At 40.4% G+C, this 24,864-nt stretch overlaps 1 protein-coding gene across 6 annotated transcripts in view; it reads right to left on the reverse strand.

Annotated features, from left to right (window-relative positions):
- Positions 1-24,864, reverse strand: part of LOC113644968 (protein quaking) — a 70,977-nt gene that overhangs the window by 35,026 nt on the left and 11,087 nt on the right. For all 6 annotated transcript variants that reach the window (XR_007140400.1, XM_027150180.2, XM_047812452.1 and 3 more), the window contains exon 2: positions 14,693-14,835. Coding sequence is in view for 5 of the 6 variants with exons in the window: in XM_027150180.2 (XP_027005981.1) it covers positions 14,693-14,835 (143 nt within the window). In the remaining variant the exon portion in view is untranslated. The remainder of the gene's footprint in view (positions 1-14,692; positions 14,836-24,864) is intronic.

Here is a 24,864-nt window from a genome sequence, read left to right on the forward strand (position 1 = left end):
TTTTTGACCCTGTTGCATATTACATGGGGATGATATGAATAAAAAGGAGCAATTAAACTGTGCTTCAAGGCACAAAAGTAACAGTGCTGGTATGACATTTGTATTTATCAGCATACAAGGCACTTGAGTGTCAGAAATAGGAATGTGTGTGTATGTAATATTCTTCACACATCAGGACACTGTACTAGATTCCTTTATACCAACTGTCACATTAACTAGACCGCATTTTAGTCACCAGCAGGTCATTTTATCTCCTCTTCATGACTTTCACCTCACTGTTCTTTATGTGCTCTGGAAGGCTGAACCTACACAGAGCTCGACAAACCGGTGCAAGACAAATATCTTTCTTTAAACTCTTGTACAGATTTTCAAGGTGACTTTGGCGAGGTACAAATCAGAGCGAAGGCACGACGAGCACCAGGACGCCTTCATTTTTATAGAAGCAGCTTCGTTCATGCACAGGTGGAGGCAAATTGCACAGACGTAGTGTTGGGTTATCTTTATACTTCTCCTTGAGTAAAAAAAGCTTTTTTTTTCTTTATAAAATATGTAATGCACTCTGGTATAGGTAAAATGAGGCATTCACATGATGTGAAGAAGGACATTTCTCTGAAGGACTTCTTGATCTCAAGACGATCACTACTACACGCGTAATTACACTCAATCTCTGGATTTGCACTATATTGTTCATACATCTAATTGATTAAGAAGATGTAAAAAGTTGGACATTGTGTTAGATTGTTTCTGAGAACATTACACACGAGGGCCAGGAACGGAAAGACAATAGAAAATAAAAACATATAAACAATTTTTTTCTTGTTCTTTATACTTTTCCCATGTACTTCTATGTATTTATTTTTTTCTAGCTCTATTTTATTATTAGGGCATTATCCTTTATGTCGTATTGTGTATTTGACAATTAAAGCAATTAATAACTGATTAGAATCTAATCACTGTGTTTCTATCAAGCAACACAAAATTGTACAGTACGTATTGCTTTAAATGACTCTTCCTTTACTCCTTTAACCCAGTAAACAAGGTTACTATAAACTACACCAAACGAATGAGGTTAAGCTAATTGTACATCTCTGATTTATCTATGTCTGATTAAGTGGTATTATTTCACTCTCACCATGCAGGACACATTGTCATTCATTCATTCATTTTCTACCGCTTATCCGCACTTCTCGGGTCATGTGGAGCCTGTGCCTATCTCAGGCGTCATCGGGCATCAAGGCAGGATACACCCTGGACGGAGTGCCCACCCATCGCAGGGCACACACACTCTCATTCACTCACGCAATCATTGTCATAATTTACACATTTGAGGCAATAGCAAGGAAGAATGCCAACATTTTGGTATAGTATGTATGTGTACTAGTTATTAGTTATTAGTAATTTACACAGATTTCTATGAAAAATGACTTTGTGCTGATTGTGCATATTTTTGTGCTTGTTACACTGGGGGTATAAGTGGTTAAGCTGTTGGACTGCTGATCAGAAGGTTGTGAATTCATATCCCAGGTCCACAAACTGCCACTTGTTGGGCCCTTGAGGAAGGCCCTTAACCCTCAGTTGTATAAAATATAAGTTGCTCTGAATAAGGGTGTCTGCCAAATGCCATAAAGGTACAGAGCTTCTAGGGGAAGTGGTAGCTCAGTGGTTAAGACTTTGGACTGCTGCTTGGAAGGTTGTTAGTTTAAATCCACTGCTGGGCCCCCTAGCAAGGCCCTTAACCCTTGTTAAGCTAGAAAAAATAGGTCATCTACTAAATGCTCTCAGTGCTAACATCATGGTAAGCCTGCTTTAGAAAGCTCAATCATATATGTGTATTAGTTATTAGTAATTTAGACACTTTGAGAAAGTTAGGAAGGCAGGTACGTAAAGCACAAACAAACTGTGCTCTGGCTAACAGCAGCATTAATCAGGCCTGTGACTGTTGCTATTTCCACCTGCTTTCCACCCACACAAGCTCCGTTTCTAAATGACCACACTGTGCTCTGAGAATAACTTTGCCAGAAACATGTGAAATGGGAACTGAGACACACACTGTATGCATTTGAACAAATGCACAAAAAAAATTCAAGCAGTTTTCTATCAGGTTTTACTAAAAAGGATTTGCTCATTGCTGATTGCGTATATCTTTGTATTTGTCACACATGGGAATTTGGTAGGTTAAGGTGTTTGAATACTGATCAGAAGGGTGTGAGTTCAAATCCCTCGTTCACCAAATGCTGCTGCTGGGCCCTTGAGCATGGCCCTTAATGCTCAGTTGTATAAAAGGAAATAAAGATGTAAAGATGCTCTGGATGCTGTAAATGTACAGTTGCTATAGGGGAAGTGATAGGTAAGTGGTTAAGGTGTTGGGCTATTAATTGGAAGGTCATTAGTTCAAATCCTAGGGCCAGCAAGCTGCTACTCAGATGGATAAATGACATGAATGCAAGCTGCTCTGCATAAGGGCATCTGCCAAATGCCATGAATGTTAATTAATTGTTTCAGATAACCAAGCTAAGACAACCTGAGTAAACAAGATCGTTTTATTTGCTGTAGGAAAAAACGTTACACAAGACCAACTGGCCCTTTGTGGAAAATGAACTGCCTCCTCCTTACACAATCAAACAGTTAATTGAATTGAAATTGAATTGATAACTGAGTTTACTTGGAATAGACACACCCACATTAGACACAACCTTTCCTGATTACTGAATTGAAACATCACTTAAACAGAACTTTTCCATAATGTGAAGAAGGCTAAAAAGTCTCAACAAGTTGCACACTGATGCTGCGATCAAAGGAAATGATAGAATATAACAGTTTGCTCTGGAAGTCAAAGTCACAAAGCAACCTGTTCAACCATGTAAGAAACCACGGGGCTTGCTAACATCAGATAAGGTCTATGAGACTAGGAAAGTAGTATCCAGTGAAGAGCATGGTCACCAAGATGAATATAAAGATTCATCTGACATTAGACAAAAAAAAATACATTGTTGTCAGTAACCAAGCCTTTAAGGATAATGTTCTATGGACTGGTGTATCTGATTTGGAAGATTTTACATCTGACATAAACTGAACACAGTGCTTCACAATAAGTACGAATCTCACCAGACGTCACACATTGTGCCGTTAGTGTGAAGGTGTGGGAACGTGGTGCTACTTCAGGGTCTGGATGGCTTGCTGTAAATGACAAAACTATAAATTCTGCTCTCTACCAGAAACTACTGAAGGAGAAACAATCATTCAGTCAATCAATCAATCACTCAGTGCAACTGGTGCAACTATTCATCAAGACAGTGATCCAAGGCACAAAGGTCTGTAGCTGAATGGCTCAATAGATACAGAATTACGGTTATGGAATAATGGATATTATTGGGTTATACTCACAGCTCTGATATTACTATGATACTGTAACTGGGAAAAAGTGCAACTCAAATATATGTATAAGGATCACAGAGAAAGAAACATTTATCACATTTGTCACATATACAGTACAGAACAGTGAAATTCTTTCTTCGCATATCCAAACATTGAAGGTTGGGGTCGAGGCACAGGGTCAGCCATGATACAGCACCCGTGCAAGAGTGAGGACTAGAAGCCTTGCTCAAGGGCCCAACAGTGGCAGCTTGGCAGTGCTGAGGGTTGGAACCCCGATCCTCCATTTAACAGCCCAGAGTCTAAACTGGTTGAGCCACAACCGCCTGCTAAGGAAGGGCTTAATAAAGACAAAAATATGAAAATGTAATTTATTGATTGTTTGACCTACCATCTGGACTATGAATAAAATATACAGTCCGCAGAACAATACAAGGCACTATAATGTAGTAAAGAAAGCTTGTTGACTTAATTCTTATGAGTACAATGTGACTGAACCGAGTAACATTAATACAGCTAGTTTTTATACATGCGACGTGATTCGAGTGTGTGTTTGTGAAGCACTGAATAAAAGCAAACAGACACAGTACGGCTGTGTTATTCTACCCTGCATGTCTAGTTTCTTATTTTGAATACTGTAGTTATATGGTTCTTCCCATCAAGATCCTCATGAGATTTCACAGTTTAACATAAGCAATGAAATCACGTTTTGTTGAGAAACTAGTTTTCGTGATTTAAATTATATATAGTAAACTATATACAGTATATACAGAAGTGAGTACACCCCTCACATTTTTGCAAATATTTTATTATATCTTATCATGTGACAACACTGAAGAAATGACACCTTGCTACAGTGTAAAGTATTGAGTGTACAGCTTGTATAACAGTGTAAATTTGCTGTCCCCTCCTTAGTGTTACAAGGTCTTAGGTGTAAATGTGGAGCAGATTAAATTTGGTGCTATCGCTCTCACTCTCTCATACTGGACATTGGAAGTTCAACATGGCACCTCATGGCAAAGAACTCTCCTAGGATCTGAAAATCTCAGCTGCAGGAAGGTGGCCAAGACCATACAGCAGTTTAACAGGACAGGTTCCATTCAGAACCGGCCTCACCATGGTCAACCAAAGAAGTTGAGTGCACGTGGTCAGAGTCATATCCAGGGATTGTGTTTGGGAAATAGACGTATGAATGCTGCCAGCATGGCTGCAGAGGTTGAAGGGGTGGGGGTTCAGTCTGTCAGTGCTCAGACTATACGTCGCACACTGCATCGAATTGGTCTGCATGACTGTCGTCCCAGAAGGAAGCCTTATCTAAAGATAATTCACGAGAAAGCCCGCAAACAGTTTGCTGAAGACAAGCAGACTAAGGTCATGTATTACTGGAACCATGTCCTGTGGTCTGATGAGAACAGTAGATAGACTTTTTGGTTCAGATGATGTCAAGCGTGTGTTGTAGCAACCAGGTGAGGAGTACAAAGACAAGTGTGTCTTGCCTACAGTCAAGCATGGTGGTGGGAGTGTCATGGTCTGGGGCTGCATGAGTGCTGTTTGTACTGGGGAGCTACAGTTCATTGATGGAACCATGAATACCAACATGTACTATGACATACTGAAGCGGAGCATGATCCCCTCCCTGGACTGGCCCTCAGGGCAGTATTCCAACATGATAACGACCCCAAACACACCTCCAAGATGACCACTGCTTTGCTAAAGAAGCTGAGGGTAAAGATGTTGACTGGACAAGTATGTCTCCAGACCAAAACCCTATTGAGCATTTATGTGGCATCTTCAAAGTTAAGGTGGAGATGTGCAAGGTCTCTAACATCCACCAGCTCTGTGATGTCATCATGGAGGAGTGGAAGAGGGCTCCAGTGGCAACCTGGTGAACTCCATGCCCAAGAGGGTTAAGGCAGTGCTGGAATATAATGGTGAAAATATTGACACTTTGGGCCCAATTTTGATATTTTCACTTAGGGGTGTACTCACTTTTGTGGCCAGCGGTTTAGACATTAACGGCTGTTATTTTGAGGTGCAGCAAATTTACACTGTTCTACAAGCTTTAGTGTTGTCACATGAAAAGATATAATACATTTTGTACAAAAACCTGAGAGGTGTACTCACTTCTGTGAGATACTGAAAGTGGCAACGCAATATGAAAAGAAATATGTTACAAAGAAATATGTAACCTAATATGTATGTGCCTAATTATTGAATACAAATATGTGAAAAAAAAATGCTTAAGAAACATTTTGTTCTGTCTTTCTTACATTCTGTTCATGAGATGTTTACTCTGCCAGCCATATTCGTAAACATGCTCTTACGTCACCACACACAGATCTGCTGTAACGATTCACTACAACTCTGAAACCTTTTTTTTTCTCTTCAAGACAATGAGCAGAAGTTATTATACAGGAGTTATTATAAGCAACAGTGCACAAAGCAGGTTTTTTGGAGCAGTGTTAACAATGTTCCAGATGTAACAGTCTTCCAATTTCCACCTCAAATCTTGGCGGGTGACAAGAAAGTATTTTTTTGGCAAACGATAGTCTTTCTATTCCTCTTGCTAAGCTTGATTATTACGAATAAAAAAGTAAATATGAAAATGAAATGTATTAATGGTGTAATCTACCAGCTGGCCTGTGAATAAAATATAGATAAACACACACACACACACACACACACACACACACACACACACACACACACACACACACACACACACACACACACACACACACACACACACACTCACACACATACACACAAGTGCATCATTGGCGAAATTCTGATTCATAACGAATATAATCACCATAATCATGTCAAACTGATGAGGATTTCTACAAACAAGATTTGCATCTGTGTGAATGCAGCTGATGAAATATCATTACTGCACCTGGCCTGTGAAAAATGAAGCCAATTCACAGTTTTCGCAAACAGTTCATACAGCATGACCCATTAAACCTCTCTCGTGAAAAAGTAAATCTCAGGAACCAAAAGCATTCCAGCTCTGGGATGAGAGCCACACAAATACACACAGACACTGTATACGTGCTGAAAGACACACACAAACACTCACAGACACACACACAGCATTACTCATACACTTTATTCACACCCAAAGCCTCTGTGACAGCAGCAACTACTCTACCTGAGTGGATGTATCACGTCTCTACCCCCTGCTCTCGAGCTGTCATCTGAGCTTTGATGCTGCTCTTTCAGATGCACACACTCCTGAGCCTGAGCCTTTTGTGCTGGGTCTTCTCCTGCTGGGCAACACACACACCACCTCTGCTACACTTGGCACTGATGAATGCCTGTGTGTGTTTGGGTGTGTGCGTGTGTGCGTGTGTGTGTGTGTGTGTGTGTGTGTGTGTGTGTGTGTGTGTGTGTGTGTGTGTGTGTGTGTGTGTGGGTGTGGGTGTGTGTGTGTGGGTTTGTGATGGGATGGAAAGGAAGTGCAATTCTGTGTGCTTTTTAGGAAGGAGTCTAGAAGAGAAAGGGGAATTAAAATTTCATCTTCCGCACATCAGGTGGTCGAGGCAACTAAAGGTGATCTGCCGGAATAGATTTGAGAGTCGAAACCTCCATATTTCGGCACAAATTATTGTCAGAACATTTTGTTCTGTTTTTCTACATACTGTTCATGAGATGTTTACTTTACTTTAGAGAGAGACGCCACTGGCAATAATACGCAAAGACACGTGCGCACACCACCACACAAAGTTCTGCACAGGCAAAGTAAGTCTTTTTCATCTGCATTTGTTCTCTTTATGGCAATGTGCAGAATTTTACAACGTTTGGTAAACGTCCAAATCCAGTGCGACTTACATTAATCTCAATTATACAACTGAGCAGATGGGTTAGGGGCCTTGTTTAGGGGTCCAGGAGTGGCAGCTTGGTGACCCTGAGATATGAACTAACAACCTACTAGTTAATATCGCTGAGCTTTTAAAAAAGAATAAATTAGAAAACAAACAAACAAACAAACAAATAAATATGAAATTAATATAGAGTAACTGTTATTTAAAACTCAATATGGCCAAATAAAGTTTTTTTTTTTATTCTTTTCTCAATATGACAAAATATCTTTTCTCCAATTGTATCTCCTATTAATCTTGTGGATGTTGTGGGATGTGCATAAAAAAGAACAACACCACTTGTTGTTCCGGGTATCACAGTCTCTTATTTTTCTTCGGATGGAAGCAAAAAAAAACATCCTTGCATGTGTGCTATTTTTCTGAATGGCACATTACCGTTTGAATAGGTAAAGACTTGACTACTAGAAAACACACCTGTGCGTCTTTTTTGAAAGTGTGTGTGATAAGTTGTGTGTCCCTGTGTAAAACCTTGTCATAGTGCTCTGTGGTGCAGGCAGCATCTGTGTTCGGCTTTGGGTCATAGGACGCATTCTCTTCTTTTGAACTGCGCACTGAATCTGTTCCATTACTGCTCTCACCAGGTACAGGGCTTTGTGTGCCCAGGTTTGTGCAGGTGAAGAATTACAGTGTCCTTTTCAGTGTGTCACCATTGTCCCTTTAGTTTACTTTCAAAGCAGCGATTCTGCCACAGCACAATAGTAGCAGAAAGGGCTCACTTTTAGAAATAATGCTTTTTTTTATGTATTTTGTTGCCATGGACAAAGCTTTAGTCAGAAATTCAGTGTAGTATTTCAAAAGCTACCAAACTCGACTCAATGCTTTCTCTCTTTCTGCACAGAAGTTACTATTTACTGTTTCCAGCACCACTCAGACACACACATACACACACACACACAAAAAAAATAACCCGATGAAAAAGAAAATCATTAGGCTGTAATAGAATCTCTAATATCTACTGTTCAAAGCTCAGACCTATTTACACGATCTGCACAGTGGAGATTATGCGTGTTTTCCATCAACTACAATAAAACAGGCAGCAGGGACGTAATTAGGGCTGTTTAAGACAGCGCGCGCGGGCCTGCCAGAGAGCGCGAGTGATGGCATTATCTTATGAAGATAAACGAGCTGGCACTGCTAATAGGCAAATTAATTATTGCATGACTTCAAATACCACTGCGCTCTGATTCCTTTCTGCAAGATGTCTTTTGTTTTCATTACAGTGTGCAACAAGGGGAGGGGATGCAGGGCAGGGAGACTGCCCTACCCCTTTAAATGAGGGTGGGGGGTAAATCTAATATCTGAAACACTTGATGTCTCTGACTTGCTTCAGCAGCTGGGTTTATGCCTCTGGTAGTAGATTATATCATTGTACTCACAATAATAGTATTTTTTTATCAGGGGAAGCTGGTATAACTGGGCACAGATATAACATCAGTATAAAGTTTCATCAGGGTATATTCTGTTATGACATGCCTTAAGTGTGGGTTATTTGTGGACTGGATCCCAACAGTGGCATCAGTGGTGTGGCTGAAATACAATTACAGGTGGAATGAACACTGACAAGGTCGATTTTTTATTACTCTTTTCTTTTCCTCTCAAATGTCAGTCCAATTCACAGACACAAAATCAAGTAATAGAGGAGTTTGAATTTTTTTAATAAACTACTGCAGATTTTCCAAGGATGTGGGTCAGGGTGTGTCGTGTGAGATCATCACACTTCTTTCTTTCCCGTGCGTCAAACATGAGTACGGCTATCCGCAGGAAGTAATTACACACACGTCTTCACTTGTACAGTAGGAGTTTAAATCCTGTGCTTTCAGTTTCACCAATTTGAGTAGTCATTTTTTTCAAATGTTATTTCAAGTAGTTCTGCAATACAGCACATAAAACACAATGCTGCGTCACAAATTTTGAAAAAAGCTACTGCAAATTTTTTTTTTGCGGCAACAATCACAAAAAACTCAACAAAATCCTGGAGGGACTTTAGAAGAGAACCTTGTTATACAAAAAAAATGAGAGAACTATCTAACTAATAAGATCAGTCATTTTATTTTTAACCAAAGGGTTACAACATTTCTGTTTATTATATTTGATAACTTGGCATGAAAACACTATTATGGGCCAGCATCGGGAACTTAAGCAATAAAAATAAATAAAAAATAAAAATTTACATAAGCTTACATTATCATATTTTGAATTACAGTAAAAACTACACAGTCACATAAAAAAAACAACAATACTGAAAAGTGGCACAGAGCTAGTGACTCACAATGCTTTCAATACGTTTATAGCCCTTGACTGGCACTTTTTCACCTGCCCCTTTAAAATGACACCCCACCTACTGCGTCTCTACCTGGTTTGACACTGGGCTGTGATTGCTCCAGATTGACGGCATACATGAGTCCTGAGCTGGCTGAGAATCATCGCTGTCATTACGCGAGCGTGAAGGGGAGGAGGCCGAGCTGAAGGGCTGTCTGGCTGCCTCACGCGGGCCTGAGGAGTTGTTGTGAGCAGCCATCATGTCCTAATGAACCCTAATTAACCTTCATTAGCTTTGCAATGATCCAGAACGCAGGAGCTCCTGCCGCAGCATTCTCCCCTGTGCACATTCCTGTTTATTATCGTCAGGAATAATGAGAGCATTCGTGCTCCGTGTGCCAGTCCTCACCTAATCACGTCTGAATGAATGGTTGTTTGGGGGGGGGGGCTGTTTAGGTGTTTCACTATGTGACCTTCTTTCTCTATAGCATGCGGTCTGGCTTACTGAAAGCGTTCGCTCCAGACAGAACATTCACGGGTGGTCACACAAGTCTCAGAGCTACACTAGAAATCAGTTTCAGACCACACAGAACAGAGGTTAAACATTCTAAGACGCATTCATATGCAAGCACAAAATTAAGTCATATTAATCATGACCAGCTGGTTCAGAGACTGCTGCCAATCCCCAGATTACGTCCAGCAGTTTAGCATTCATTAGGCCCTGATTCGGTAGTGAGTTATGGGGCCATCCTCACAGCCCGGTTCAATTAAAACAACGACACCTGGAGAAGCAGGGCAGCTGGCCAACTCTCGCCTCCATCCCTCATGACACCTTAGACATTTCGCACTACGGTTAACACGACATCAAAAAAGCATCGCACTCAGATATGATGTCAGCACATCAAGTAGATAATGTTTCTGATAACAAGCAGGAAGAGATCTAAAATAAAAGCCATCCGTAACAGACTTTTCTTTGCAAGGTATACTGCTATAAAACACATTAGGTTTTGTCAATGATTGCAATCTCATAAAACTTAAAAGTATAATCATAGTTTATCCCTCCATCCATCCATCCATCCATCCATTTATTGTACCACTTATCCAAGACAGAACCTTGGACAGGGAGCCAACACATTATAGGGCAAAATCACACACACTCATTCACACACTACAGACAATTTAGTGAAGCCAATCGAGTCTTTTATACTGTAAGAGGACTGTAAAAGCGTAGAAGACGGAGGAAAGAGCCGGATCATAGAAAGAATTCCTTGCATGCAGGGCAGAGTCGGGACTCAAACCTCCAACCACCAAACCACCGTGCTCACACAGCATTATATGACTATCATATTCTTGAAATAATGCTGGGGTAAATAATTTTTTTCAGTTTTGCAATAACAACAAATTGAAAAGATGTTTACCTTTTTTTTGTAAATCTGGAGCTACAAAGGTGAACATGCACAATATAGCCTAAATAAATGGCCACCTTACACAAACCTGTAACAATGTCCCTGTGCACAAAGCCAGTTCCATGAAGACTTCGTCTGGAAGGTTTGTGTGGATGAAATGTGGAGTGTGGAGTTTCCTGCACAAAGATCTGAACTCAACCCCACTGAACATTAAATCTTTTGGAATGATTTAAAGCGCTTCATACCCAGACATGATCTTGTGAATTTGATATTCAAAAACCACATATGGGTGTGATGGTCAGGTGTCCACAAACCTGTGACCATGTATTGAAATGATCGAAATAATTTTTTAAATTGCTTACTTGATTGTTACAGTTTAACTAAAACCTGTGAGGTAACTAGAACATATTTATTGCTTTTATACTACTGAATAGTATCAGTGTGAAATTTATCTCTAGGTAGTGAAGAGAACTTGGCAGTTTAGCATGTCATACATATGCCATTGCCAACAGCCATACATATGCAAAAGTGTCCCTGGGCTCCACTCCTGTCCTACCTTTCTGAGCTTGCTGAAGGATGACCAAGGCCAAAGAGAGAACTGAGAGAGAATCAATCCTGTCGTGCATGCTTATAATGATTAATAATCAGTGATAGCTGCTCATCTCCGCATCGGACGAGCGTGACCCAGAAAAGGACAGTGAGGGAGGAATGATAGATGACAGTCTTCTCTTGTTCTCCTGCTTCCTCTCTCTCTTTCCACATCTTCCAAACCCAGTATGCACCACAATAGCTACAATTAAAAGCTCTGTCCAGGCCCAGAGCCTGAGAGGAGTATTTATAGAGCTCTTTCTATGCAGAGCACCGTCTCTAACATTACCCTCTCTCTCTCTCTCTCTCTCTCTCTCTCTCTCTCTCTCTCTCTCTCTCTCTCTCTCTCTCCATCTCTCTCTCTTTCTCACTCTCTCTCTCTCCATCTCTCTTTCTCACACACAGCACTTACTATAGATATGAGCACACAAATGAATGGCAACAATTACTGGGAACAGCAACATTCTGCTAGCACTGTTGTCTTTCCCAGCCTAATAACATTGTTCACCAAATTGGAACGAGTGTGTGCTGCCAAGAGAGCAACAGCGCTGCAAGAGTTTGAAGGACCAAATTAATTTCTGTGCCGCTGGCAGTCTGTCTTGGGGATGAGTATGGGAGACACCAGGGTGTGTACGAGTTTGTTCTCCCTCTTTTATCAGGCAGACCAGGCTAGTGCTCCTCTGCCCTGATTCCCCGACCTCATCATACCCTCACATTCATCTTGCATCCACAGCTGGTTATCATCTTCTCTCTTTCTCTCGCTCCCACACACACACAAACATGCGTACACTCTCTTTAATAATGTTATAATGCTATATGCCTCATACCCCCAACATGGAAGCAATAATGACCACCTATGAAAAGCTAATTGGAGATTCTGAAACACTATTTATGTGCAGAGGCAACACAGTGGGATACACACACACACACACACACACACACACACACACACACACACACACACACACACACACACACACACACACACACACACACACACAAACACACATATACACACATACTTGTGTTCAAAGACTTTGCTCTGTTCTCCAGAATCTGTGATGGCTTTTGGTTAATAGTTATTAATAATAACCAATTGATAAGTGATTTTGCTCTAAAACGTATGAACACATAAAACACAACTAAATGAGGGTTACTAAAGTTAAATAAATGATTAAAGTGTTTTTAGCAAAGGTTATAGATGAGTGACCACTCACATACTCACTCACACATACAAACACCCAAACACACACACACACACACACACACACACACACACACACACACACACACACACACACACACACACACACACACACACACACACACACACCTCTTAGATCTGCTGGGACTCTATTCTTGTCTGGCGGTTATTTAAGGCCTCTTATTTCATCTCTCATTCCTACTAATGAACCCAAGCACACTAATAATGATCCTGGGTGTCCTTCAGAGTAGCAAGGACAGCCAGAGCCAGAACACACACACACACACACACACACACACTAACACACACACACACACACACACACACACACACACACACACACACGCATGCATACACGCATACACACATACTCATACATATACACACATATACACACTCACTCAAATGTCCTTTGCACAGCCATAAACTCTCACAGTTATCAAAAGAAAAGAGTGGTTTACTAAATGTGAACTTTTTGGAACTCTCCATTGTACAGATGGTATAAACAGGAGGAGAAGACAGAAAACTGTTTGCATGTTATCTTATTATTTTAGTGCTCTCTCTTCAGCATTGTGTTTTATTCCAAATGGTCATAACCTCATTGTTCTGTATACAATTTCATTTTAATTTACTCAGAAAAATAACTAGTAGATTTAATAGTTAAATATATTTTTAATGTTTTATTTCTGTACCTACAGATCAGTTACTGAGAACAACTGAGAACTGACGAGACATATTTTAACCATTTTATTTCACCTTTAATGACTTTTAACTTAAATAAGTAGAAAATCATAACAATTTCAGAATAAACCTTGAGCCATCGCTGATCTGTTCTTGTGGACATTTCTGAAGTAAATCTACTATATAATCTACTAAGTAATCTACTATATATTTATCTTTGTATATATGTATGTATGTATGTGTGTGTATATATATATATATATATATATATATATATATATATATAGTTAGTATATATTTGTATGATAATTTTATCATTGAACAGGTCTGATATTTTGTGTGCTGATAATGAATGAATTAGTCAAACAGATGTGGTGTGACACCTCTGTCCTTACTACTCCATCCTTTGGGGAAATGCTCAAATAAACATTCTTTCAAACTAAGAAATGTCAACAAATTGAAGGATTGCTAATTCCAAACCTCCCCCCCCCCCAAGCTGGAAAAGCTCTATTAATGATACCCGTGCGGGAATCATTGGGGAACGGTGCAAGTTAATTGGGATCAATCAGCTTGGTGCTCTGAGCGCTCTCCTGGGCCAGAGGGCTTAAGCAATCGGGATCTGACAGAGATTGCTTAAAAGATTTGTTAACCGCTGGGATGCTAGCGACTCAACTGAGTGCATCTGACTCAACACAAACTGGGAAGCAAAGACACAGTCCAATGTCACCCCTATTACTGGTGTGCACACCAAAGCATTGCAGCACAGAGAGTACAAGCCAGTCTTAATGACTGCACTTAAAACAGAGACATGCATATGAAATGCTCTAGTGCAGAAAATGGTTAAAACTGAAGCTGCTCTGACAGTAAGTGCCTACAACAAACCATCTGTTTAGTCCATAATAGATTAAATGCGGCCATAAAATGAAGCAAAGCACGGTATGTGGCCCACTACCTAAACTTCTAGTAATGAAATCAATACACTGGATGTGTGCCCATGTCCTAATGCAAGGAAAACTAGATTACATTGACATGTAGACCTCTGTAATTAAATAATGTGATATTGTATGGAGCGCTGCGTTTTACAATTCCATTTACTTAAGAAGATTTAAAGAAGGGCTGTCGAGTAAAAGAAAAATAAAACATTCTTGGCATGCTTCCTTTACTTTATATTTTCACAGAGTACACAGAAGTAGGTGTGTGTGTTTACATTTTCTATTTGTAACCACTATATGAGATAGTTATAACCTAGAAACGTCTTCCTACTGCACTAGGTGTAAATAAGGTGATAAGCTGATACTCACATCAGGGTATTCTTTAACAGGCACATAAAGCTTCTCCTGGAGCTGTACAATGGGACCCACCGCGTCGGGAAGCTCTGAGCTCCTCTTCTCTGTGCTCCCATTTAACGTGTCGTTGTACATGTCTTTCCGTACTCTGCTGATCTCTGTAACAAATAGGCACACTCTCTCTTAGTCATGGCAATCACAGCATAAAACTGTAAATGATCAGTGTCTGATTTACATAGCATAGTTTTATGTTTTTTCCCCTGTGGTTCAAGGGTGTAATTCATAATTCCTAAGGAAAAATGCTCCCAAAGGTTGTTCAAAGGTTGTTTTTTGAAGCATTTTGGTAAACATTGACTAGCATTGTGTTTGATTCTTACTAGCATTATGATAGGGGCTGGTTAACATTGTGTAGACTCTGACTAGCATTGTGGTATATTTCAGTATTAAAACGCTAACTAGCATAGTGTTAAACTCCAACATTGTGTAAACTCTAACTAGCATAGTGTTAAACTCCATTGTGTAAACTCTAACTAGTACAGATATTGATATATTCTGGCATCAAATCATTCAAGACAGAATTTAAAAACAGAACAAACAGAACTTGATGACAATTGTGTTGATGTAGAAGCCTCCATTGCTAACCAGACCAGTCCTTTTTGTTACTAATTTGAATGCCTCAAATACCCTTAAAATATACCTCAAACATGAAGGAGGCTGTTAAAGAAAAACTAGATTTGACCTTGATGTGACCCTGACCCTGTTTGGACCAATTCTAAAATATAATCAGTACCTCTGCAGGCTACAAATCTATTTCCATACCAACAGTCAACACTTATTCTTGAGATAGCATGTTAATATCTTAGATGCCTGCACAGACAAAGAGATGGACACCCTGACTGATGGTCACATGTTAAAAAAAAATTGTCAAACGCTGTGCTGTGTGCATACTTCCATACAGAGCTCATAGTTCTGAGACTTCCCCTGTCTCTAATTGGTTTAAACATCACATGACGGTTTGCAGAACTGTACAGCGTGGCAATTTGATTACCAGGTCAGCTGTTTGTGTTTGCATGTGGTTTTGAAAGCTACTCAAAACTCAGAAAATCCACCTCTTCTCAGTCTTTTCAAAGGTTGCAAAATAAACCAACACTACAAATGCCATCTCTATCTGCCCCATTTGTGCACTCCTTTCACTCTTGACAATGCAGTTCAGCCTGCTATAAAAATACAAGCCCAATAATCCATTTCAAATCAAGATACACTACACTGCTTGTCCTCAGCATGATTACTACTACTATGCAGAATACGCTGTAACATATAAGTACTCAAAATACATTTTAACAAGGAAATATTAAAAATAAATAACAACACTTTAAAACCGGTGGCAAAGCTGAATCAGCAGTGCTTCAGTATTATGATGTCTGCTCATAGATTGCAGCCTTTTCAGCCTCAAAGAGTTTTCTAGGAAGCGACACACAGGATTTGTTTTGAGTATAACTGTCTGTTTGTTTTTCATTTAAATCTATTGCCATTTAATAGTATACCACCAGATTTACGCAAAGCATCCCATTTTTGTCCTAAAGCCTAAAGGAGACCTCACCATTGGGGAAGTATTGCTGTTGCAGTTTTGTTTTTGACATGGCTGAGACTAATTGCAAGTCAGTCTTCTCTATAGGGTCTCTTAAATTTCATCAACAACTAACACAGCAGATGATCAAAGACTTATTCAGCATAGTCCCGTGATAATGTTTAAGGAATGGATTATGTGCAACATTTATAATTAATTCAATTAAGTTTGTTCCGGTTTTTAATTTGTACGATGCCACAAAGGAGCTTTACAGAAAAGCAGATGTAGATTACGAGCCCTAATGAGATCAGATCAGAGATGACAATGGTGAGGTCTCTAAGATAGGGGGGGAGATATCTTTAGAAGTTCCACACTCTAAAGGGTACTCATACTCTTTATGATAACAGCAGAGAGTGGGATTATCCTGTAACAATATATTCTTCTTTGCCTAAAAAGTGTTCCAAAGCTGTTGGGTTTTTTTTTATTTAATGTCTGTATACAGAATAAATAGAAGCCTTTATTTTGTCACCTATACATTACAGCACAGTGATGTATAGGTAACAACCCAGAACCTTAACCGTTGAGCCACCATTGCTCCCTAAACAGAGAGCCAGATCAACCATCAAGATTGTGAAGCTTGAGAGCAAAAGACAGCAGATACACTATAGATTGTGGGCAGATCATCAGTGGTTGAAACTCGGCTGAGTGCTATAAAGATGCCACAGAATCTGCCTGCTTTAACAAATTCTCTTTAGTGAACTTCAGTGGTTACATGTTATTACTGCTGCCAGGATCTACAGCAGGAAACCATGGAACAGGCAGGAAGGATAATCACTATAATTACAGATGATCCCTTTTGTCAGTTAATGAAGGAAGCAATAAGTCTCCATTTCTTAAAACAACTCATATAATCCCATTGGAGAACCAAATGTGCAAGAGTGAGTTGGGGGAGGGAGAGAGAGAGAGAGAGAGAGAGAGAGAGAGAGAGAGAGAGAGAGAGAGAGAGAGAGAGAGAGAGAGAGAGAGGAATGTCTTGTAATAAGGTGGGAGAGATAATTAAAACCACCAGCTCTGTTAATATTTCATAAAAGACATTACGTCCAGGAATCCAGCAGCCACCATTGTGTGTTGTGTAATTCTATTACTGCAGGATGAATTCTCTGGAGCAAACCTCAGGGGCAAACGACGGTGGATGGAGAGATGTAATTACAATGGGAATAGCATGTGGCCACACACATACATCTGACACATGCACAGCCCCAAAATCATGCTGTTTCTATGACCAGTTCAATCCATATTTCATAAATCCTCTTTTATTTATGAGGATACTGACACCTATGGATTTATGCCACGGCTTAAATATATCATCACGGGTTAGGTGAATGCAAATGAGAAAGCTGGGGAATAAACAATACTGAGCTTCTAGGGAAAGCCCTGCTGTAATGCATAATCAAAAGTATAGAAAGAAACCCAGAATACTAAGTGTTGTGCATCAGGCACCCTTTTCTCTTCAGATACATGGATTGTGCTTGCTGTGTTACTTCAGTGGCGAATTTGACTTAGTATCTATTAAATAGCACGTATCGCTCATCCCAATAAGTCCATCCATCAATCTTCTCCACTGCTTATCCTACTCAGGGTCCCAGGAACCTGGAGTCTTTCCGAGGGGACTCAATATAAGGGACTCCCTGAACAACATGCCAACCCATCACAGGGCACATACACATACTCACCCTCACACCTTCACAAACTGTAGGCAATTTAAAGATGCCAAACAGAAAACCATGCATGCCTTTGGACTGGGGAGGAACCCGGAGTCCCTGAAGCATAGGGAGAAGATGAGGATCTACAGGGTGGATTTAGAATATCAAACCTCCATCCATCTTAATAAATCACACCGTAAAAAAAAACTTTTGATGGCTGTAAATGACAGTACATTGGTATAAAAGACAATTGATGCTCTCATTGTGATAACCAAGGACTTGACAAAGGTCCAATAAGGGAGAAGTTCCTTTGAGGGATGATAAGAAATATGAGTTACTCCAGGCTGGTCACAATGTGTGGAAGGTAAGTAGCAGCACACATAAGAGATATCAATGCACCAGGGATGACTTGATAGAGAACGGGGTAGAAACAGCAAGTCTCTTCACTTTGATGCTTTGAAATGTCAGCACTTGAATGGAACAGAATTTCAAATGCAGTCTTGGGAGGTCTTATTCTTCCCACATTCTTCCTTCTCTGATTGCTGAGATAGACTGAAGTGCATAAAACAGGTGGAGGTTATTTAAGGACTCTTACTCATTTCAGGTCCATTAAACAAGCCCAAGGTTCCTAATAACAGTTCTGTATGTTGACAGACGCATTCAGCTCTGTAAATACCGATTGACAATACTCTACGAAGAATGTAACCATAAATCCACTCCACATAGACTGCTGTATCTGCATGGCATGTGCACACAGGTCTCTATTCTCCTTGGTTGCTGGCACCTGTCAGCTTGAACGCAGTGGCAGTGCTGAGGATTAGCTCGCTACATACGGTGAACAGGCTACACGGAGCCTTTTATCAGCTAGGATGCCTGTGATTGTAGAGTGTAGCCTCATTCTGCTCTCTCTCTCTCCAGGTAGACTCTAGTTATTATACTTGCACTTAGCACCTGCTTTTTCACTGCTGCTCCCTTTCCCGATAACAGATATAAGAAATCATTACACACCGCCAAAGGATGACTCATACTGAATGAGTGTACAAGAGTAGAAACTTCAGAGAATAGTCATATCTTTCATCATCGAAGTAAAGATACTATTTGGATACTCTGTCTTTGATGCTATGGGAAATCAAGGCTCGGAGTATAAACAGGATCGAACAGGACGTGTACATAAGCTTGTTTTCTTTCTGACTGGAAGTGCTGTCCGGCGGTACAGACAAGGGCTCCAGAGTTGAGGATGATTAAACTGTCAGGGGTGATTTATGAATAACGTTATTACGGCGTTTTAAAAGCACTTTTTAGTGATTTGTCAGCTTTCTTGCTTGCCGAATTCAATCACTTTCATCACTGGCCTCAAGGGCTGGACTTGCTGCACGACTGAGCATACAGCAGCCACCTGTTCACATATGCCACTGATATCACACACACACACAAACACACACACACACACACACACACACACACACACACACACACACACACACACACACACACACACACACACACACACACACACACACACACACACACACACACACACACACACACACACACACACCTCTGATCTACTGAAATGGCATCTACCATTAGTATACAATTTGACCTGGACCATTTCTACAACTCCAGTTTATAGAGTTTACAAAAATATCATAGCAGTTAAGATCTATTAGACTCACATCCTTTTCAATAACCACAAGCCTACATGTCTGGACAGCCAGTCCAGTACATTTAAACTGCTGAACTAAAACAATCAACAGTCAAGCAGAATATAAAACACCGCATTATACTGTATGTGATTACATGTCATGTACAGTACTGTTTCTCATTCAACTCAATTTAGAGTAGCCAAACCATCCACTGACATGTTTGTTAGGAGTTGTGAGGAAACCCACACATAAACAGGAAAAACATGCACCAAGACAATGATAGCTCAGAGTTTAAGATGTTGGATTATTGAATGGAAGGTCATCAGTTCAAATCTTAGCACTGATAATCTGCTGGGCCCTTGAGCAAGGCCCTTAACCTTCAACTGCTCAGTTATAAATTAGATCAATTTAAGTTGCTCTGTCTGCCAAATGCTGTAAATGTAATGCAGGGAATCTGCACAATGACAGTAACCTGAGCACAGGATCAAGCTGGGAACCCTGGAGCTATGAGTTGGCAATGCTTCCTGCTGCACCAGCATGTCACCTTTTAACTGTACTGTTACAATTATTCAAAATTATATAGTTGCAGACTTCCCGAGGTGTCGTTGTACTAAATGTAGATTAGTAAAATAAATGTTAGTAAACAGTTTGTATCTAGAATAATGATTGACATTATAAACTATATGCCATGTTATACTCAAAGCATAAACAGTAACATTCTACAGATGTAAAAAAAAAAAAAAAAACTATGGTAAAAGCCATGGCATGGCAACCTTTTATTTTTAAAAGGGTACACAGTGTGCATCCAAACTAGCACACAATCTTACTATGTCTTATGCTACGTTCACACATTGACTCACAGCGACAGAGCAATGGGAGATTTATTCATTTTCACTGAGAGCTGGCGATTTCCAGACGACATGCACGACAACTAGCATTAGTGAACAAATGTGACGGAACAAGGTAAAGAAAAGTTTAACTTTGTGCAAATACGGAGCAATTTGGTGTGACTTCTTTACTAATGGTAATGAAAACAGTAGAATGACGATGAAATCGTATGATATGATGCGTGTATACGCTGCTGAATTTTATAAACAAACGCCAAAGCTACCTCCAGAATGTTTCATTTAAGCTGCAAGACTAGGAATGCTGGGTGTGCCACCCACTGATAGAAGTTATTACCATGGCAACAGTAGTGGGAACGCCTACTGATGACTTCTAATACAGAGACTGGAGACTTGCAGAGATAAAACAATGTTTATGTGATCTTTGCTTTAGGCTGCAAAGTAACTCTATATATAATGTAAAGTAACGTTATAAAGTCAACTCAACAGCGTGCATGCATCGATTTTAAGGACATACACTGAATCATTTTAAACACAACAAACTCATCTCCATTTGTTAATCTAAACATTAATTCTGTAGTAGGTTTTGGCTGCAGTGCCGCAACAGTAAACACACAAATTAGGCAGCCGGGGCATTTTATTTATAGATAAATTATTATTAATTAAAATGTCTTCTCATAAGAACCTTAGGCATGTCTTCCAAAAAATAGATGATAATATATTGTTGTTTTTTTTATTAGAAGGTCGTACAAAGTTTCAGCTCTTCACACAGCACAAGAGCACTCTATCAACATTTACAGTACAAATACAAGGAACTGGAATGATATTGCTGTAAGTGTTTTTAAGGTTATTGTATTCTGTAATGACAAAGTGCTCTTGTTAGGAAAGAGGAAGCACTGGAGTTTTGATAGACGGTTCTGAGATGTGTTTTTGGTGCTTTGATAGTTGTAGTGCACTTTGGTCACGAAATGATATGTGAAAACTATAAGCACAGCTCAGAGGGTAAGGAACTGAGCGTCCATCTCCAGCCCTTATCATAACCCTTTCACAGTCAGAGGATTTTTGTCAGCCAAGCCACACAGCTGCTGCCTCAGCTGACCACATAAAGATTACTCCAGTGATTTCTGACTCTTGGTATTATATTAATAAAACAGCTGTGGAATCTCAGGCTTTTGGCCCAGATGTAAGGAGCGTTGTGGTGTTGCCTGTATTGTGACACCACCGGATATGAGGAGATTGAGTGTGATGAGACCTTCCATCCAAACACAAGGCTAAAGCAAGCTATTACCATCACTCACTGCAGAGAAAGGTCCACATGAGTGGAGAACCTTTGAGAGAATGAATACAAAAGAGGGCGGTGAGATGTAGAGGATAAAAGGAAGATGGATTTCTAAGGAGTTTCTTAGAGAGAGAGAGAGAGAGAGAGAGAGAGAGAGAGAGAGAGAGAGAGAGAGAGAGAGAGAGAGGTAGAGAAAGAGAGAGAAGCTGAGCTTTAAATGGAGAGTCAGTGAAGCAGACAGGCATAAAATGCAAGCACGAAAATAAAGAGAGGAAAAAGAAAAGATAGAAAGAGACAGTCTAAAGTCTAAAATGCAGCATGGACACAGACAGTTACAATAGCATAAGTACAGTATGTCTGCTGTTGAGTCCAGGCAGCCAGGAGAGGTGCATATGATTGGATAAAGACAATGTGAGTGAAAAAAAAAATGGAAGCAGGCAAACCCACCAGCCACAAAGCTACTGTCAGTCAGTGCAAATCAGAGAGACAGGACTGGCTCGAAGAAGACAGGCAGAGAGCAGAGACCGATAGCTGAGGACAGAGTAAGAGACAGCCAGAGCTGAGGAAAGTAACACTTTTCTGTGTTTGTAATTATGCATTGCGAGTGAGAGTGCAGGTGGGGAGGGAAGGAAAGGGCACTTGCTCAAACCGAGATGCCATCTGGGCCTGTACCGGGTGCAGAATGGTAACGTTGCCCAGACCTGCAAGACGACCTGCTGCTTCACCACACATACCTACAGACATGCATGGCTGCACAGACACGCACACACACTATCATATCCCGCAAATCCAATCATGTGAAAAAAGTGCACCTGCTTGGTAAACAAATGCTAAGACAGAGCCTAGAATAGCTCCCAGTGCAAGCAAATGGACATGGCTTAGAAAACTAAATTGAGGCAGACGGAAAAGATATTTCCTGACGGTTATGATCACAAGGACTGACAGAAATGTCCTGGAATACTTTACAAATTGTTCATTGTTCATTGAAAGTGCTAATCACCGCTATTGACTAGTAAAGCAACCAGCTATTTTTGTCAAAGTCCTTTAACTGAGATATCTACGAGATAGTAAATGATCTTGCTAAACCAGCTGAACAAAGAAACTTAAGTTTGGGACTGGTCACCCGCACTGGCTCTTTCATGTCATGGGGAAACTGTTTCTCAGCACTGTAAATAAACAATGAGTCAGCGCTTAGCGTTTTGATAGCTTCGTGCTGGATATAGATTCTGACTAATGAAGGTTAACTACTGCACCATGTGGTGTGAGCAAGTACGTATGCTCCAATTTAGGAAACTCAACTGGCATTAGAATGTGAATGTGCTATAAAAGGGACAATACGAGGGGAAGAGAACAGCATGTCTCATGCCACACGCTTATGGAAGAACTAAGATCGAGGTGTTGAAGGCAGGAAGGAAGTTAGAAAGGAAGGAGTGACAAAAGGATGTGGATGCAGCTTCTCTCAGGAGAGCAAAAAGATATTCTTTCTAAGAATTCTCCGGAAGGCAATGACGCCTCAAAGATCTTATAATGTAAATGAGAGAGAAGAGGAAAAAGAGAGGAGGAAGGTGGGATAGGCTTCCTGCATGACTGGTTCTGGCAAAGACTCACTTCAATTAGCTCCGTGTGCTACAGCGAAGAGCAGGCGCTGGTGCTTTGCTGTGTCTCTAAAAGCATGAAGTACACTTTCCCTGCGGCCTGCACAGATGGATGACAACAGCATGGCTGAGTGCAGAGTCATCAGAGACAATCATGCAGAGATGGTATTTCCAGAATTTACACTGAACCCGCAGCTAGGAGGAATATTACAATGCTTCTGGACTTCTTTGTAAATATCACGAGGCTAAAAGTTGTCAGATTAATCTGCAACTAAATACAAAAGCACTCTTTATGAGTTGCACTCAAATGAGTAAACCTAGGTGGATAAATCTTAATCTGTTGTGTGTCATCATCCTAGCTGTATTGAAAGTTCTTTCTCAGCAGTACAATGTCTGTATGTATGAGGAACATAGAGGAAATGTATTATGTGCTGTGTGTGTGTGTGTGTGTGTGTGTGTGTGTGTGTGTGTGTGTGTGTGTGTGTGTGTGTGTGTGTGTGTGTGTGTGTGTGTGTGTGTGTGTGTGTGTGTATGTGATTGTGAGCATCTAAATCTTGGACTGTTCTTCTTTTCACTTGCTGCCTCAGGGGGTGGAGACACAGTGGTGAGGTTCCAATATGCACCAAGAGATACATAGCACTGGGCAACACACTGAGGACAGCATATGGGGCACTTTCTCACTGTCGAGTGTGCAGTACCAAACACCTCCTGGCTCCAATGTAAAACTCCCTCAACTCTACTAGCACAGCGTGGATCAATCCACACACACACACACACACACACACACACACACACACACACACACACACACACATAGTCGAGCAGTATATGAATGCCATAATAATATGAGAATTGGTTACATCCTCACACTAATACAGTCATTAAGCCCAGGATAAATATGTGTCCATGTGTCCATAAACACAGCACTGATTGAGACAAGAAGATAAGTTTACATAGTCAATGGATATTGCTGTGTCAATCTGAATGACCTCTACAGTGAATTAGTAAACTTACACCTCATCCCATATCAGCCAGATCTCATCTTATCTCAAAACTTCAATCAACGCCCAGGAAAAAAGACCCGAGTGCATTGCCACTAACTGGATTCTTTTAGTCCAGGTTGTGCTATGGTTTAATTGCATAGCGCTGTCACGTGCCAAGCCGCTAAGGGGTTAGTAGCTTAATGCTGCAGAATGAGCTGTCGTGTATGTCGCATGCCTTCAGAATAGAAGGTCATATTTGAGACTGCCAAATGATTGATGGGCTTGTGAGCGGCCTTTGATCCTTTACTAAAAGCTGCATTCGGTCCTAAATCAGTATGTAGCTTTAAAAGACTGGCACAAATTAAATGAACCAGGAGTTTGCACCCTTCATGAGGTCTGACTAATCAAGAGCAATTATGGCATAAGTGTCATAAAGCTATTAATGAGGAAATTTTTTGGCTGAAAAGTGACGTTCTGTAAAAACTCGAGAGCGCCATTAGCCTTTAACAAAGACTTAAAGTGCACATTTGGCCTATAAGGAGTTGGCGCTAAATCATACTAAGGAGGTG

Source organism: Tachysurus fulvidraco, chromosome 4, assembly GCF_022655615.1.
Source record: "Tachysurus fulvidraco isolate hzauxx_2018 chromosome 4, HZAU_PFXX_2.0, whole genome shotgun sequence".
NCBI lineage: Eukaryota > Metazoa > Chordata > Actinopteri > Siluriformes > Bagridae > Tachysurus > Tachysurus fulvidraco.